The 15,039-nt window shown below is 41.3% G+C and overlaps 1 protein-coding gene and 1 long non-coding RNA gene across 2 annotated transcripts in view; one reads left to right on the top strand and one right to left on the bottom strand.

Moving 5' to 3' along the window:
• The window catches only part of Slc9a9 (solute carrier family 9 member A9), a 511,055-nt gene that overhangs the window by 306,623 nt on the left and 189,393 nt on the right, over positions 1-15,039 (top strand). The window contains exons 10-11 of the mRNA XM_074059491.1: positions 684-797; positions 2,315-2,426. Of these exons, the coding sequence (XP_073915592.1) occupies positions 684-797; positions 2,315-2,426 (226 nt within the window). The remainder of the gene's footprint in view (positions 1-683; positions 798-2,314; positions 2,427-15,039) is intronic.
• LOC141418553 (uncharacterized) overlaps positions 1-15,039 on the bottom strand; it is a 149,328-nt gene that overhangs the window by 18,527 nt on the left and 115,762 nt on the right. The window contains exons 6-9 of the long non-coding RNA XR_012443183.1: positions 6,336-6,462; positions 5,894-6,026; positions 3,742-3,839; positions 3,470-3,605 (exon numbers count right to left, since the gene is read on the bottom strand). This is a non-coding gene — a long non-coding RNA (uncharacterized lncRNA). The remainder of the gene's footprint in view (positions 1-3,469; positions 3,606-3,741; positions 3,840-5,893; positions 6,027-6,335; positions 6,463-15,039) is intronic.

The following is a 15,039-nucleotide window of genomic DNA, read 5'->3' as shown; positions in this document are numbered from 1 at the left end:
CATTCTTCAGACCAAATTTGATGTATCTATTATGTTCTCACTGCATAAACTGATTCCTGGGATTAATCATTGTCTTTTTACAGACATTTCATGGATCAACCTCCATCAGTCAATTTAATGAGTCTCATTGTCTGGGTTTTGAAAGAAACTGGTCATTCTTACGTGAAAATAGAATTGATGTTCATCCTTATTCCAAATTTCCCAAGTTTGCATCTTCTTGCCTGCCTAATGAGGGGAATTTGGTCTAAGTTTTTATTTTTATTATTATTTTAATTTACTTCTTCGAGGCTTGGGAACTCAAGTGCAACTATTGGGTGATATAGGAGACTGAGTAATCTTTGTATCAGTTACTCCTGTAGGCCTCAAGCAAGTCACTTCGCTTTAGCTTCTTTATTCAGAATGTTTTGTCATCTTGTAGGAATGGCTCTGTGGGAGGATCTGTGGCTAATACACCTGGGGGAATCTCCACAAGTCTCAGCCTTGAAAAGAATGGCGTTAAGTCACTGGGTGCAGATCCAGCTAAGTCCCCTGACCCGGCAGAATGGTGGGTCATGTGCCACTGAGAAGCTGAGCACAGGACCTAAAGGATGGCTTCCCTGATGAGCAAGGACCACCCAGTCATCGAAACAAAGTGGCTCAAGCCCAAGTCATAATGAATGCTTTTGTTTCTGTTTCATTTTCAGTTGTTTGAATTTGTGAACTTCTTGGCTGAAAATGTCATCTTCTGTTACATGGGCCTGGCGCTGTTCACCTTCCAGAATCATAGTTTTAATGCTCTTTTTATACTCGGAGCCTTTGTATCCTTTGAAACACAAATTATGGGGTGATTAGAGAGAGAGAACCAACTACTGGTTATTAAAGTTATGTCCTTGGGCTCACTGTGAGGCGAGGCTCAAACCCTGAATAGGTACGTGATTTCCAGTTAGGACAAGAAAAAAAATCCTAAGAAATTGGGGCCTTAAGATAAGAAGTTTGGGAAATACTGAGGAAAAAACTGAAGCAGAATGATGTCTTTCAAGTACTCAAAATATGTTTAGCTAAAAATTATGAATCATTTACATAAAAGTTATGACAAGACATTTCTTATAGGAAAATATATATAATTTGAATTACAATTTGACTCACAAGGCAGCCAGGATTATTAAACTTTGGAAATGTTTTCATTGCAAGATGGTGAAACCTTTTTTCCAGTAAGGACTTTGAAAATAAGTTAAAGTATCTAATGAAATTAGCATAATAGGTGGACTTTCAACATCATAAACATTGTTCACACATAAGTTTATTTCACTAGGAGTACCTTTTTCTGTCCTAGAAAAGATAAAGTCTAGAACTCACTTTTAATGTAGAGGACTCTCCTACCTCTAGACCTGGAGCAGGAGTCATTCCCAGTGAGAACAGACGTCTGTCCAAAGGGATGTTGAGTCATTAGGAACGTCTCCAGGAATAGTCAGTCGCTACTGTCTTTCTTCCCTCTTGGAAAATGGCACCTCGAGTAACTGGAAGGTGCTCTGAATAGCTAGGACAGTTGACCCTTCTCTTTAAGCCCAGCCCCACTGAGCTCCTGCAGTTGACCCTCAGTCTTCTCACTGAGCCCAAACTCCTGAATTTCATCTGAAACCTGGAGCTTACAAGGAACTCCCCTCTTCCCAAATAACCTCCTTCCATTGAGGACAAACCAGAACAGACAGACTATAAGGATGGAGTCGAAGGCAACAGAAAAAGAGATGGACACCACCAATATTTTCATAGATTTTTACTTTTGAGACTGATTTTAGTAAAATGCTTCTTAAAGCAGTCATTGTATTATATATTTAGACAGGCAATTCCTCTCAAAATTAAATCTGCTAAAAGAAAAAAGTAAACAAAGCTTGCTGGATGCAGGCATATAAACTGATGGGGAGTAAGATGGAAATCTCCAGCAGAACATTTGTCCTTTCCAAAGTGATGCTTGAGATGATAACGCCACAGCATCAGAGCTGTCACTGTGTCCCATTTACAGCAGAACTGAGCTGAGAGTCAGTCATCAACAACATGAATGCAATGAGAACATTTACAATGATGGAAACGGTATTGGGTTAACCATTTTAAATTAAGTAGATATTCAAAGAAAGGCAGAGTTTTCTATTATTTCTGGAAAAGAACTGACATTGAAAGATGAATTTTGGAAGCAAGTTGGACATATATGAATTGACATTTTGAGACTTGTTTTCTGGGTCACACTGTACAGAAGCTTCAGGATGTAATGTTTGAGCTCACAAAGTTGAGCCTTCACTTCAGCTGCATTTTCCTCAACGTGCCCTGTGCTTGTCTGTAGCTAGGGATTTTTGTTGCCCGAGCCTGCAACATTTACCCTCTCTCCTTCTTCTTGAATCTGGGCCGGAAGCAGAAAATCCCCTGGAACTTTCAGCATATGATGATGTTTTCAGGTATGTGAGCTACATTATGTGTTAGTGCTGCTGTTCTTCACACTTCCACTGGGGGAAATACAAGCTCTCTGCCTCAGTGGACCCAGTGTCGTGCTGACACCTCCTGGGGGCTGAGCAGAGTAGCCGTCTCTCTCCAAAAAGGAATTGACATTAAAGGGAACTTGTTGGCATGACATCAAGGCACAGTAGGGTCAGAAGTGACCCTACAGTAGGCATTGACTTTCTTCTAACCTATTACACATCAATTTTCACATTGGGGAAAAGTGAATTATCATTTTGTAAATTGCATGTTCAAGGTAAAAAGTGTGTAAAATAGTGCTATCCTTGTCCAATGTTAAAGTTCCTTCTCAGAGTCCCTGTTCTTTCCCCATGCAGGACTCCCAAAACTTCTCATGGTTACCACAAAAGCTAAAAGGATCTGAGTGTATACAGTTATTAGTTAAGAAAACAGATAGTAATTGAGCAAAAATCAGTTCTAGGCACCAGTTGATGGAATCAATGAGGTCTCTGCTCTAAAATAGCTTATATCCTCATTGCTGAAATGGTACCAAAGACTCCTTTCCAAAAGAAAATAAACCAAATGACATGACCATTGGACAACTCTGGGGGATGCAGTTTCTTTCTATGTTTCCACCATCATTCTTTCCCTGTTAAGAGACCTACTTCAGAGCCCCTGTATGTCTTCCATGTGTGCACACTCAGAGGCAGTTCATTGCAGGATATGTGACAGCTTAAAAATAAACCCGCTATCAGAATAGTGCAAGTAAATATAATTTGGGGCACACAAGAGCATACAGAAGAAGTGAGAGAAACTAGCATTTATTCATGCTTATAATTTGCTGCTCACTATTTATCAATCCTATGAAGCAATATTAACACATTTTGTAGAGAGATAAATAGGTTTAGGATCTCAAAGGGGTAAATAACTTGGCCAAACACAAATCATTCCTGAGCCCAGCTCGGTGAGGCTGCACCTCAAACTCAAGCATGGTCTCAGAGTTCATTTTCTTAAATGTAGTACTAGGAATTTAAGGCTACTTCACCTTCAGTTGTGCTGTAGCCCAGATCACAGAATAAATGGATGCCCCCAGGTTCAAAATGTGCAGTTTAATCAAGTATAGATGTGAAGATATGGAGGTCCAAAGTGAAAATCACCCTTCTGGAAGGACTTGAGAAAAGCTTCCCAGAGAGAGAGAGAGAAATAGAGAAAGAGAGAGAGAGAGAGAATTGATATGTGATATTTGACTTAAAACAACAACAAACTGTGGCAATGAGCAAACTTATAGGAATCCAAAAGGTAAATTTGATTACTTACAAATAGGAGGTCAGCATTGAACTGCATTTTTACAAAGCCCTTCCAGGAGTTGGGAAACATTTGTCTTTCTTTCCCGTCAAAACATCACCGTCTTTATTCTGGAGGATAGCAGTGTATTTTCAGAACTTGGATATTATATTTTAAACTTTGTTTTATTTAACAAAGATATTTGGAGAATAATGTAAGGTTTTCGACAACAGTGTTGAGATGTGAACCCTCTGCCTAAATGGTCACCAATCTTAATGGTTTCCCCCAGGCTTTGGCACTATCTGAGTTTGCTTAGTTGTAGGATTGGGGCTATAATAAAATAAAAACCAGCTGAGGTCAACAATATGGAGAACACAGCTAAGGAGCATGAAGAGGCCCATCATTTGATGATGTCTTTCTAATATTCTAAAGCAGGAGATCAGCAAACTATGGACCTTGAACCAATTCTGACCCATGCTTATCTTGTGGAGAAAGCTGTAACTCAGCCATGCCGCTTTGCTTACACAGAAACTATGGATTTCTTTTCATGCAACAGGGGCAAAGTTGAGTAGGAGCAACAGAGAATGTATGGTTCACCAAACCTAAAATATTTACTTCCTGGTCCTGTTCTAAAGCATTCTCACCTGCTAGAAGGAAAGCAATACCCATCCCATTGATGGGGTTGAAATGATGAGTTTAACCCACAGGAATGTCATTTAGCATGAGGTTGAAATGATGAGTTTAATCCATGGGAATGTCATTTAGCTTATTCCCATCATTAAAAAGACCAGCATGCCCAATTTTTAGGACACTTAGCTACATGTAACTCTGATGTCCGGAGAGTGCTACCCACTGTCTTCACAATGAGCACCTGAGTCATCTGCCAGGCATTGAGTCACTGTGCAGAGGCCTAAATGCAAGGGTTGTAATGCAAGGGTTGTAGCCATCTTGACCCAAGGAGGGCTTCATTTTTATATCTGTCTGGATTTTTGTCTTGTACACTTTTTACACTGATATGACGCTGAACAACACAAATATTTCTTCAAGACCTGTTGTCAATTTTTCCTAATATACACCCAGAACTAGAATTGCTGGATCATATAGTAGTTCTGTTTGTTGATGTTTTGAGGAACTGCCATAGTGCATTCTCTAGTGGTTCTACTAGTTTACATGACTTCCAACAGTGCATACGAGTTCTGATGTCTCCACATCCTCACCAACCCTTACTTTCTGTTTTTGTTAATAGTAACCATAGTCACCATTGGTTATGAAAGTGTATGTCTTTTAATTTCTACAAATTTACGGATTTTCCAGTTTTCCTTCTGCTACTGACTTCATCCCATTGTGGTTGGAGAAAGTATATTTTTAAATTTATTGAGCTCTAACATGGTCCCTAAGAAGCAGTTGCTGCTGTAGTTGGGTAGGGTGCTCTGTATATGGCTGTTAGATCTGGTTGGTTTAGTGTGTTGAGCCCACGATTTCCTTCCTTGTCTTCTGTCCAGTTCTCTTATTTATTATCGTGAGTAGACTACTGAACCCTCTAACTATGATTGTAGAATAACAGTAACTGTCTATTCCTCCCTTCAATTCTGTCAGTTTTTGCTTCGTATATTTTGACGGTATGTAAGTTAGGTATGTAATTAAAAGCTTACACTTGTTCTATCTTCTACTGAAACCTTCACTAACATCATCAGTATATAGTGCCCTTTCTTATCTCTTGCAAGCCTTTTTGAAAATCGCTTTTGTCTGCTATTAGTAGAGTGCTCCTTCTCTCTTTTGGTTACTATTTGCATAGAATATCCTTCTCCATACTTTGACTTTCAGTCTTTGTCTTGGATCTAAAGTAAGTCTTGTCAACAGCATAGAGTTGGATTATATGATTATATGTTTTATCCATTCTGCCCTTCTTTGTTTTTGATTGAAATACGGTTACATTGAAAGCAATCACTTTCTCTCTGCACCTCTGTGATCAGAGCCAGCAATCAATCAGAGCATAAATCCCTGCTATTTGGAGGACAGGCTCCTTTTTACCTATTGTGGCTCCTGCATGCTGTTTGTGTGCAGCTCCAGGACCACATGGGTAGCTGCCTGCCCTGTAATGGGGTGCTGCTACTGTACTAGGAACTGAAATTGACCAAGATCAACCACAATTTTCTGTCTAAGCCTTCCCCTGGAATTCACAAACCTTTAATAGGCTCCAGAGTTCCAAAACAATTACATCAGACAGCTTGTACCAGCATAATTATCACCTACATGGGGAGACAGATTCCTGCTGCTTCCTTCTCTGCATCTTCCCAAATTCCTTTATTGGTCTCTTTCTGCAGATGAAAAAAAACAGTGAGACACAGAGGAGTTGGTATCTTGCTCAGAATTTTACTTACAAGCCAATTAGAGAGGAAATTGTGAATTGAACCCAGGCCTCTTGACTTTGAATTTGGAACCTTCTCATCTATGTGGATTTACCCTCAAGGTCACGAGAACAAAAGTTAAATTAAAACCATGTCCTTTCTAACCCAATCCAACCCCAGCATGTCTAACATGACCTTCCTGCAAACTTGACTTCCATCTAGTTCCCAAAAAACCAAACACATGGGAGACCCCTGCCCAGCTACATCACATTCACTGACCCCTATCAGAAATGCAAGAACCTCAGGCGAGCTCACACACGCAGGGTAGATTTGTCTTCACAAGAGAATGCTCCAGAGTCACCTTGGTTTTCTTCATGAATTCAGATACCCACATCTCGCCCAGGACCTAAAGTTTTAAATATGTTTGTCAGGAAACAAGGAATTCAAAACTCAACTTAACTTAAGCCAGAGGAGGAAATTAACAGCAGATCAAACAAGGCACTCTCTACACTTTCTGGCTGTGTGAGACCAATACTTGCCGAAATCAGAAGAAAAAGCCAGTCACCTTAAAGAACACTTGTTTCAAAAGAAGTCTGATGTTAATATGCCTAGATTGTTGGAGTATTTTTGGTCATCTAACAAGAAGTATGACTTCAGTGGTCCTCTGCCAGAATCTAGTTGTCCATGCTTCACAAAAAAACTTAGACTAAGTCTTTCTTTACCTAGCTCAAAAAATTTTGCAAAGTTTTTTGGGGAAGATAAGAAAGATTGACTATCGAAAATGGGAGTGTGAGTCATTTTTACATTCGCTCATTCATTCAGCAGACAGCTGATATGCCCTCTTAGGTAGATATTTGTGTGAACAAAGACAAAGGTGAGAGCCCTGGCTGCATTTAAAAGAAAGGTAGATTTGGTCCAAGCTTAGTTCACTGAAACAGTGTACTTTGGACAGTTCAAAGGCCATTCAAATAAGAACCTGAATTTTCTGAATTTGTCAATTACATCTAGAATTTGACAAATCTTTTCCCAGTGTTTTTACCCTTACCTTTGATAAGCCTGCTTGGCCCTGGGAAGAAGAGGAGCCTTTTAAGTATAAGTGAATTCCTGTGAATGTAATGAACTTTCTCTTAAGAAACATGTAAAATGTCCAAGCTTCAGGTTCCTCAAAACTTGAGCCAAACCTGCTGCTAAATCTGGATGCACCTGGAGGTGAAAGTTTAAGAAGGACTCCCAGTGCTTCTTGCTCATTTCCTACTAGCAAGATGGGCCTTCCATGAGTGTTAAAACAAGGGCACAGGCTACACAGTGTGGTGGGCCCCCATTCAGCCATGTTTTTGAGTAAATCTTACATTGTTCATGGAGGACCCACAGCCACTACCACCCTGTACCCCCACCTCCATCCTAGAGGCCAATTAAACTGAATGAAGTGACTATTGGGCCCAGAACTAGTATAACCTCCACCCAATTCATTTTGTGTAGACTGGTGATCCTCACACATGAAATTTGAAATTTAATGGGCAAATAGGTTCCTAGATGAGGAACCTGTCCCCTCAGTCTGTCTTCTCTCTCTTAAGTTTTTAATAATGGAAGTTCTGTTCCTGGTAGCTTAGATGCAGTTAAGAGTCAGCCAGGGAAGTTCACCCTGAGACATGTGTGAGAACTTCTTTAAATTCAAGGCCAGGAGGCTGTCACTGCTCTGGTGTATCATGTGACACCCAGCAGGAAGGGCTTAAGAGGAACGCTAAGCTCCCCTGAAACTCATTCCGTTGCTCTCCAGCGCAACCCTGGTTAATACCACGAGTGAACAGCCCCGCCCGGCTCTCAGTTCCCTTGAAACCAAGGAGGCAACGCTCTGTGGTTTAAATTAAAGGAGATGTGCTTCGCACAAATTAGCTTCCCTATTGATGTGGTACATATTACAAAGACCGGTCCCCTTGTTTTAATTCAAATCCATGTGCTGCAATTTTTATTTAATTTAAAACTAAATGAGAGCCAGGAGTTCCTAGAAGGAGGGGAAATGCCAAGCCTAATTGAGCCCTGGCAGCCTTCCTGGAACCACTGTGACTTGGGAACTGTGGACTCCTGGGCTACAAAGTCACCATGCATTGATGCTTTCCTTATCTGGCGGAGAGAGGGACCAGTGAGCCACTGGAGTGGGCTGTAGGAACCAACGATGTGCCAAAGAGCAATTCCATGCATTGGCCCATTTCCTGCTGCTTTCTTACTTGGAAGAAAGCCTCGAGACCCTGGAGTGTCCTATCAAAAAAACTAGGGAGAGTTTTAGCTAGGAAAATGTGACCCCCCCAATGCACGGATTTATGTAGGACGTCATCTCTAAGCTCGTGGAGCCACTCAAAACAGCAGCACCAAGCATGGGAAAAGCTTTTGCTGGCAATGTTCATAGCCCATTCACTTCTTCACCAGCATTATTAACATTCAGATAACTGCCAAACCAATGGGTTAAGAGAGACATGGAAGAAAAACTTTTCATCAGCATTTATTGTTTCCCCTTCAATTGTTCTATTCAAGTTCTGTGGAACACTCTGTTCTCCAGCCCACAGAACACCAGCGTTCTACAGCAGGACAGTTTAAGACCCACTGCCAGTGTGGAGGCCACCTTTCCCAGTGGCGTTTTGGAAAACCACCAATCCAGCCATGATTAGAAATCCAATCTGAGAATTTGACCCAAAAGTCTCCTTATCTAGCTGACATCAATTGCAGCCAGGAAGAAAATATAAGTGAAATGAGAACACCTGAAAATGAATGTGAAGAATGAGGAAGGTCATTGTTTCGGCAGTGCCTGGAAACAGGAATCTTTGTCTATGATTTGTCCCAGGCTACTGGAACTCCACTAAGCCCAAAGGACTGTCCTCAGCCATCATGTAAAAGGGATACTTCTGTGCTCTCTTGATCCTAGATATCTGTGTTGGTCAGTTTTCAGTCTCTGTGACAAAACATCTGAGAAAACAATTTAAGAGAGGAATGATTTATTTTGGCTCATGGTTTCTGCTCACTTGGTTCCCTTGCACCTGTGCCATGGTGAGGCAGGACATTATGTTAGGAAGCTTGTGGTAGAACAAAGCAGCTTACTTCGTGACGGACAGGAAGCAAAGAGGAGACAGGAGAGGACCAGGGAAAAGATACCCTTCAAAGTCACATATCTAGTTACCTACTTCCTCCGAACAGACCCACTTCCCATCAAAGTAATGACTCCATCAATGACTTAATCCACGATGAAGTCGGAGCCCTTATGATCCAGTACCTCTCAATGAATGGATCCCTCAGCTGGGAACCAAGTCTTCAATACACGAAGGCATGTATTTGGAGGACATTTCACGGTCAAATTAAAACTGTGATCTTTGTATCAGCAGCTTGTCAGAAATACCAGATCCAAATGTGCAGGCTGACAAGGTCCCCAGGTAATTCAAATACATGTGCGAGCTTGAAAAGAATGTCCTAGAATGTAATCACGATTCATAGCTTCTGTTCTGAGGCTGTCTCTTCAATCCACTCCCCCCTACCCCTCATTCTGTTTTACTCTATGCTCTCTAAGATCCCAGTCATGCTTCCCTTTGCAATCTGATCAGCATAGTTCTGGTTGTCTAGCTACTGATTCCTTCAACTCAACTTCATCATGTTGAGACCCATTCACATCTAGCCGACAAGAAACCTTCCCTGAAAGTTGATAGAAGTAAACATAGTAACACAACATCAAAAGAAACAGGTGGATATGAGAATATGTCAAATCTTCGCTTGCCCTGTGCTGGGGGAATGTGTTTGTTTTCCTATGAGAAAACCCTTAGGTGATAAGAACGAAGAATGAAGCTAAACTCAACTTCTGCTTAGGAAGAATTCTTTAAATGCATACACAAGGGTTTTCTGAGTATCTGAGAGTCTAAGAACTGGACCTTTCTTCCCTCCTCTTCCCCTTGCTCATGCAGACAGCCCCAGCATTACTAACATGCGGTCAAGAATCCCTTGCTCAGTCCAACCTCTTAGCAGCCAGCCCTCTTGCCCAGAACCCAGCATTCTCTCACCCTCTATGCTACACCTCCTTCCTGCCCTGGGCATATCTTCTGCAATTAATTAGGCCAGTACTAGACCACTAACCAGCTAATGGGGCACAAGGACAGAACTTTTTCTCCATTACAGATGAACTTCCACCAAGCCCCCATCTCTCTCAGGTGGTGACCACTAGCCTGGGGCAGGCATTAGTGAGCAGAGTGACTGGAATTGGTCTTAGGAGGCCTTCAAATGGGACCGGGATAACCAGCTTATGCAGGAAATGAGCCACAAAAATGTCTTAAGTAGAGTGTCAAGCAGTCACAGAAAAAGTCATCTCGGATAATGGATGACCAGGGGTGGCGTTGCTGCGACAGAGCAGACAAGCATAGCAAACCCATGTGAATTGCAGATCCCATTAGCTCCTCACAGTTTCAAATGCTGAGAAAGGGTTCTATGATTATGACAAATTCAGAATATCTGAGAAACAGCTTAGCACTGCAGCCAGCCCCATACAGCTGCTTTCTCCTATTAAGTCCAAACAGTATCATTCTTCACTTAGCTCCAAAATAAATTTCCAAGAAAAATTACCTGCTTTTGCATTTTTGAGCAGCAAATTAGGTTTTGCTATTTGGCACACCATCGTCTTTTTTAAATACAAACTACTGTTTTGGCAAAGTGTGAGGAGTCCAGGCTTGGAAGCAGCCTCCCGTCTTGTGATTAACCCTTTCCAACCCCATAGCCATCTAGGCTGTAAAATGAAAATAACTACTTACCTTGGATGATCAGTGTTGAAAACTGAACTAGATAATATATAAAAATTGCCAGCCTGGAAGACACTCAGAAGGGGAGTTCCTTTCACTTTCTTTAATCATCACTGATGACTGGACAGCCATTAGTGTCTTCACAGAGACAGAACCCATATGAACTCCCAGTGCTCTCAGGAAAGCATCTTTTCAGACATTGAGGTCTTCATTCCAAAGAAGGGTTGACTGCTAATCCCCGCACAGGACAGTCTGAGGCAGAAGCTAAATGCAAGCTGCAGAGGTGGCCTCTGTATCCCTCCGCCCTTCATGTAAGGATAACTGCTGATATTCTACTTTCCTGGATTATCTATCAGGCAAAACATTGCAGCTCAGAGTACCAGTTTTTGTTGAGAAAAATATATTGTTCCCTCCCTGCCACAAATTGACACATGTGAAATGGCACAACCTACTTTGACATTTACTGAGCAGGAGAAACTGGAAGATGAACAGGTCATCCCGTATATTGAGGTAGTGTAGCCAACGAAAGCACGCCAGCCCCGACACAATCATTAACGAACAGAGACCTTCCAGATTGTTCATCATCTCTCCCTCTGTTTCAGGGAAAAGGTTTTAGAATGACACAGGAAAATAAGCCATTTAATCCCTCAATTCAGGGATTTTCCATGTATATTTAGGCTTAGGTTTTTCAGGATGTTCAGAGTGAAAACATATCTGATTGATAGTTTTAACCAAGTTAACCTGCCCAATCAGGCAAACAAATGGACTACATAATTTTTTTTTCTATTTTCTGCCTGAATTTACTCACTTATAACTTGCTTATTTTCGTCTGGAGTAAACAAAACCTTAGAAAACTATCAACGTAAGCAAACCACTTAAAAAAAATTAGTCTCTCTGTGCCAGGCACAAATCCCTTTAATTCTGCCCTCTGGTTCTATAGATAGAGTTCAAAAGAAGTCAATAAGATTGACTCAAATAAGTTGTATCTGCAAATGAGCAAGAAGCAGTTCCGTCTGAAAAATGCTGTGTGCTAAATATCCATAAAGGCATTCAGTAATTTCGGAATTTTAAGCATTAGGTCTGATATATTGAGAAAGTTCAAATACTGGTCAACCAGTGTTTCTCACCAAGACTTCTGTGAGTAGTGCCAGACACCTGGTCCTGCCTCCTAGCCTTCCCCTGGCTCTGCTAGGAAGTCTACTGCAAAGTGCTAGAACCTTTGATGACTCACAATTGCACAGTAAAATAAGGAGATCCCAGAGCAGGTGCCCTGCCTGTGAGTGTGGCCTTTCCTTCCGCTGCAGTCCCCTTGATCACCCTCACCACCCACCTTCCCATGGTGGCTGAAACATCTGACTGCAGTTCCTTGAAGCTGTGTTAAATTCCACAAGGAGACATAAATGCCACAGGATTGGTATTTTTAAATGCAATCCTCTCCAGCATTACAGTGCTACCCTTCATCAACTGATTTCTTCCAGTTGCTTCTTTCTGGTATGAAGCTCATTGTGACTGACTGAGTCCATGGAAGCTTTGACTAGAGCCAAACCCAGCTGATTTGAAGTTAGGGCAACTTGGCGGGTAGAAGGGTGTGGAGCAAAATGAAGGCCCCAATTTCCATGATGCTGGGGAAGGGGATCGGGCAAGATTGAGCACAACTGGGAGCAAAGACAAGACAATTAGGAGGAAAGGTGCTTAAAAACTGTTTCACAATGTTGTTTGGCATTTATCTTTTCTGCAAGAAAAAGGAAGGAAATTTTCCTCTCATCTTTCCTTAGAATGCAAATTCCTACTATAACCATGATTTCTGAGCTTTCTCATAGGTTAACTATTCAACAGGGAGTGAAGCCCAGGTTAATAGTTAGCTGTTCCCTTTCACTATTAACCTTGGCCACTCCATCTTTCCTCAGCCGTTAAGGAACATTCTGTTATGATAGAAACACATAATATGCAAGTATGGTAATGTCATAATGAAACTCACTATTCTGTAAAATTAATAATAAAGAATTTCAAGACTCAAAAAAAGTTCTGTGATTCTACAGAGACACATAGCATAGGTGAATCACAGCTTTCCATTTTCCTTGTAAAATTCTCAAGAGAGCCTCAAGGTATCCCAAGGTGCTATGACACACAGACTCCCAGAATTCAGTGATTTAATCCCAACAGTTATTCCTTCCTGGCTTCTGTCACAGACAAAGGTTGATATTAACAGACATTGGAGTTACTTCTTCAGACGATAATTCAGATTTAACCACACTTTTTCCACTTACTCCCTCAGACAAGGAAACTAGAAGTGTGATCCATGGACCAGCAGAATCAGCATCACCTAGCAACTCATTAGAAATGCACATCCTCGGGCCTATTACAGCCCTACTGAATCAGACGTTCTAGAAGCGATTGGAGGTTGAACAAGTCCCCCCAGGTGATTTTGATGTAGCCAAAGTTTGGAGATCAATTCATTATTTATAACCAGCTGGTAGGAGGGGGAAAAGAGCTAGAGGTAGCAACAGCTGCTTCTTAAAAGCCTTGGCCAAGAAGTGACACACATCATTCTTCTCTCACTCCTCTAAGGAGAACCAGTCATATGGCAATGTGTAGCTGCACAGAGAAAAAGTTAGCAGTGATAGCAGTATGCCATGGAAACTCAGAAGAATAGATTTAAGTGGACAGGTAGACATCTTTGCCAAAATAGCCAGCAATAGTTTATCATTTATAAAATTGCTTCTATAGGAAAAAAAAATCTTAAATCTGAACTAAGGTTTCTCAACCCTAGCGACTATTAATATTTGAGGCCTGGTAACTCTTTATTACGGAGACTGTCACAGACATAGGACGGTTGACAGCATTTCTGGCCTCTGCCCACTCAGTAACAATAGCAACCTCCCTTTGTGGACAACCACAGATGTTTCCAGATTCTGTCAAATACTCCCTGGGTGCAAATTGCCTCAGTTGAGAACGCTGGACTGAACAACAAAACTTCTAAATTGACCTGGTTGTGATACTGCTCATAGAACGTTGACTTTCTTTTGATCTCTCTTAGCCTTTCTCTTGACACCTCTGTGGTGATTTCAGCTAGTAGTGAGGACTGCAAACATCCATCTTAGCCACATAAAAAGAAACTTCCAAAGCCAGAGGCATCTGTGCATGTTGACTTCAGAGTTGTGATAGTTAATCCTATTTACAATTATCCTTCCTGGCTGCCCAGGGCTTCCCAAAACAAACTCATTTTATATAAAAATACACTGAAGCTATGTTACATCTCTTCCCAGTAGCTTTAAGTTTATATGATTCAAGTTCAGGAAGGGAGATGAAGGAAAGAAAGTTCTGCTTGTCTAACACAGACTTGGTTTCCAGAAAAACCCAATTTATTTTTTAATGCAGAAGGCTTTTCCACTGAAAACAGTCTGTTGGCTTCACTTCCATGTGATAAAATGATGTTGAACTGAAAATGGAACCATGTAGCAAGGTTGAACTCTTCTGGAAAATGTATTTTGAAACCAGACTGACATTTTTGCTGAAAGTAGTTACCCTTCTACAAGGTCATGAGACTTTAGCAAGTGTAAAAGCAATACATAATTCAATTTTCGGCCCAGGCTAGGCTTTGATTTACCAGACTAATGATAAGAATGTGTTAAATCTTTGAAATCAACCCCCTCAGCGTACTTACGTGAAGGGGGAAAAAAACGATTACAATGGACCATATTCCAATTGGAAAGACAAACAGTGGAATAACTCATCTAAAGGACAAACCAGTTACTTGGAGACATTTCTGTATCCCTGTCCATCTGCTGATCATTTCCTTTTGGTTGTCAGTCATACTTTCAAATGCAAAAATGACCTTTCCTTCATCCATTCACTCATGCACTCATCGGGGGCAAATGTAAGGCGTGCTTGCCCTATGAGAGGCACCATTCTAGATGCCTCAGCTGTGGGACAAAATGGGGGGCTGCTCTCACCAAGATCTCTCTCTAGGCCAGAAAGATGGAAAAAATAAATTTGATCATTTCAGATGTTGATAAGGGCAATGAAAGACATATAGCAAAGACCTGGATGAAGGTGCGGAATCTAGATCAGAGGTCAGGCAGCCTTTCTGACCAGAGATGATGAGTAGCAGCCAAGAGACAACCTGAGAGGTGCACTGCAGGTGGGAGGAGCACTGCAGGTGGGAGGAGCAGCAGGTACAAAGGCTTAGACACAAGAACAAATATGGTGTGAAATAT

This window comes from Castor canadensis, chromosome 17 (genome assembly GCF_047511655.1).
Source record: "Castor canadensis chromosome 17, mCasCan1.hap1v2, whole genome shotgun sequence".
Classification (NCBI taxonomy): Eukaryota; Metazoa; Chordata; class Mammalia; order Rodentia; family Castoridae; genus Castor; species Castor canadensis.
Note: the sequence above shows the minus strand (reverse complement) of the source record. Positions and strands in the feature narration are given on the sequence as shown.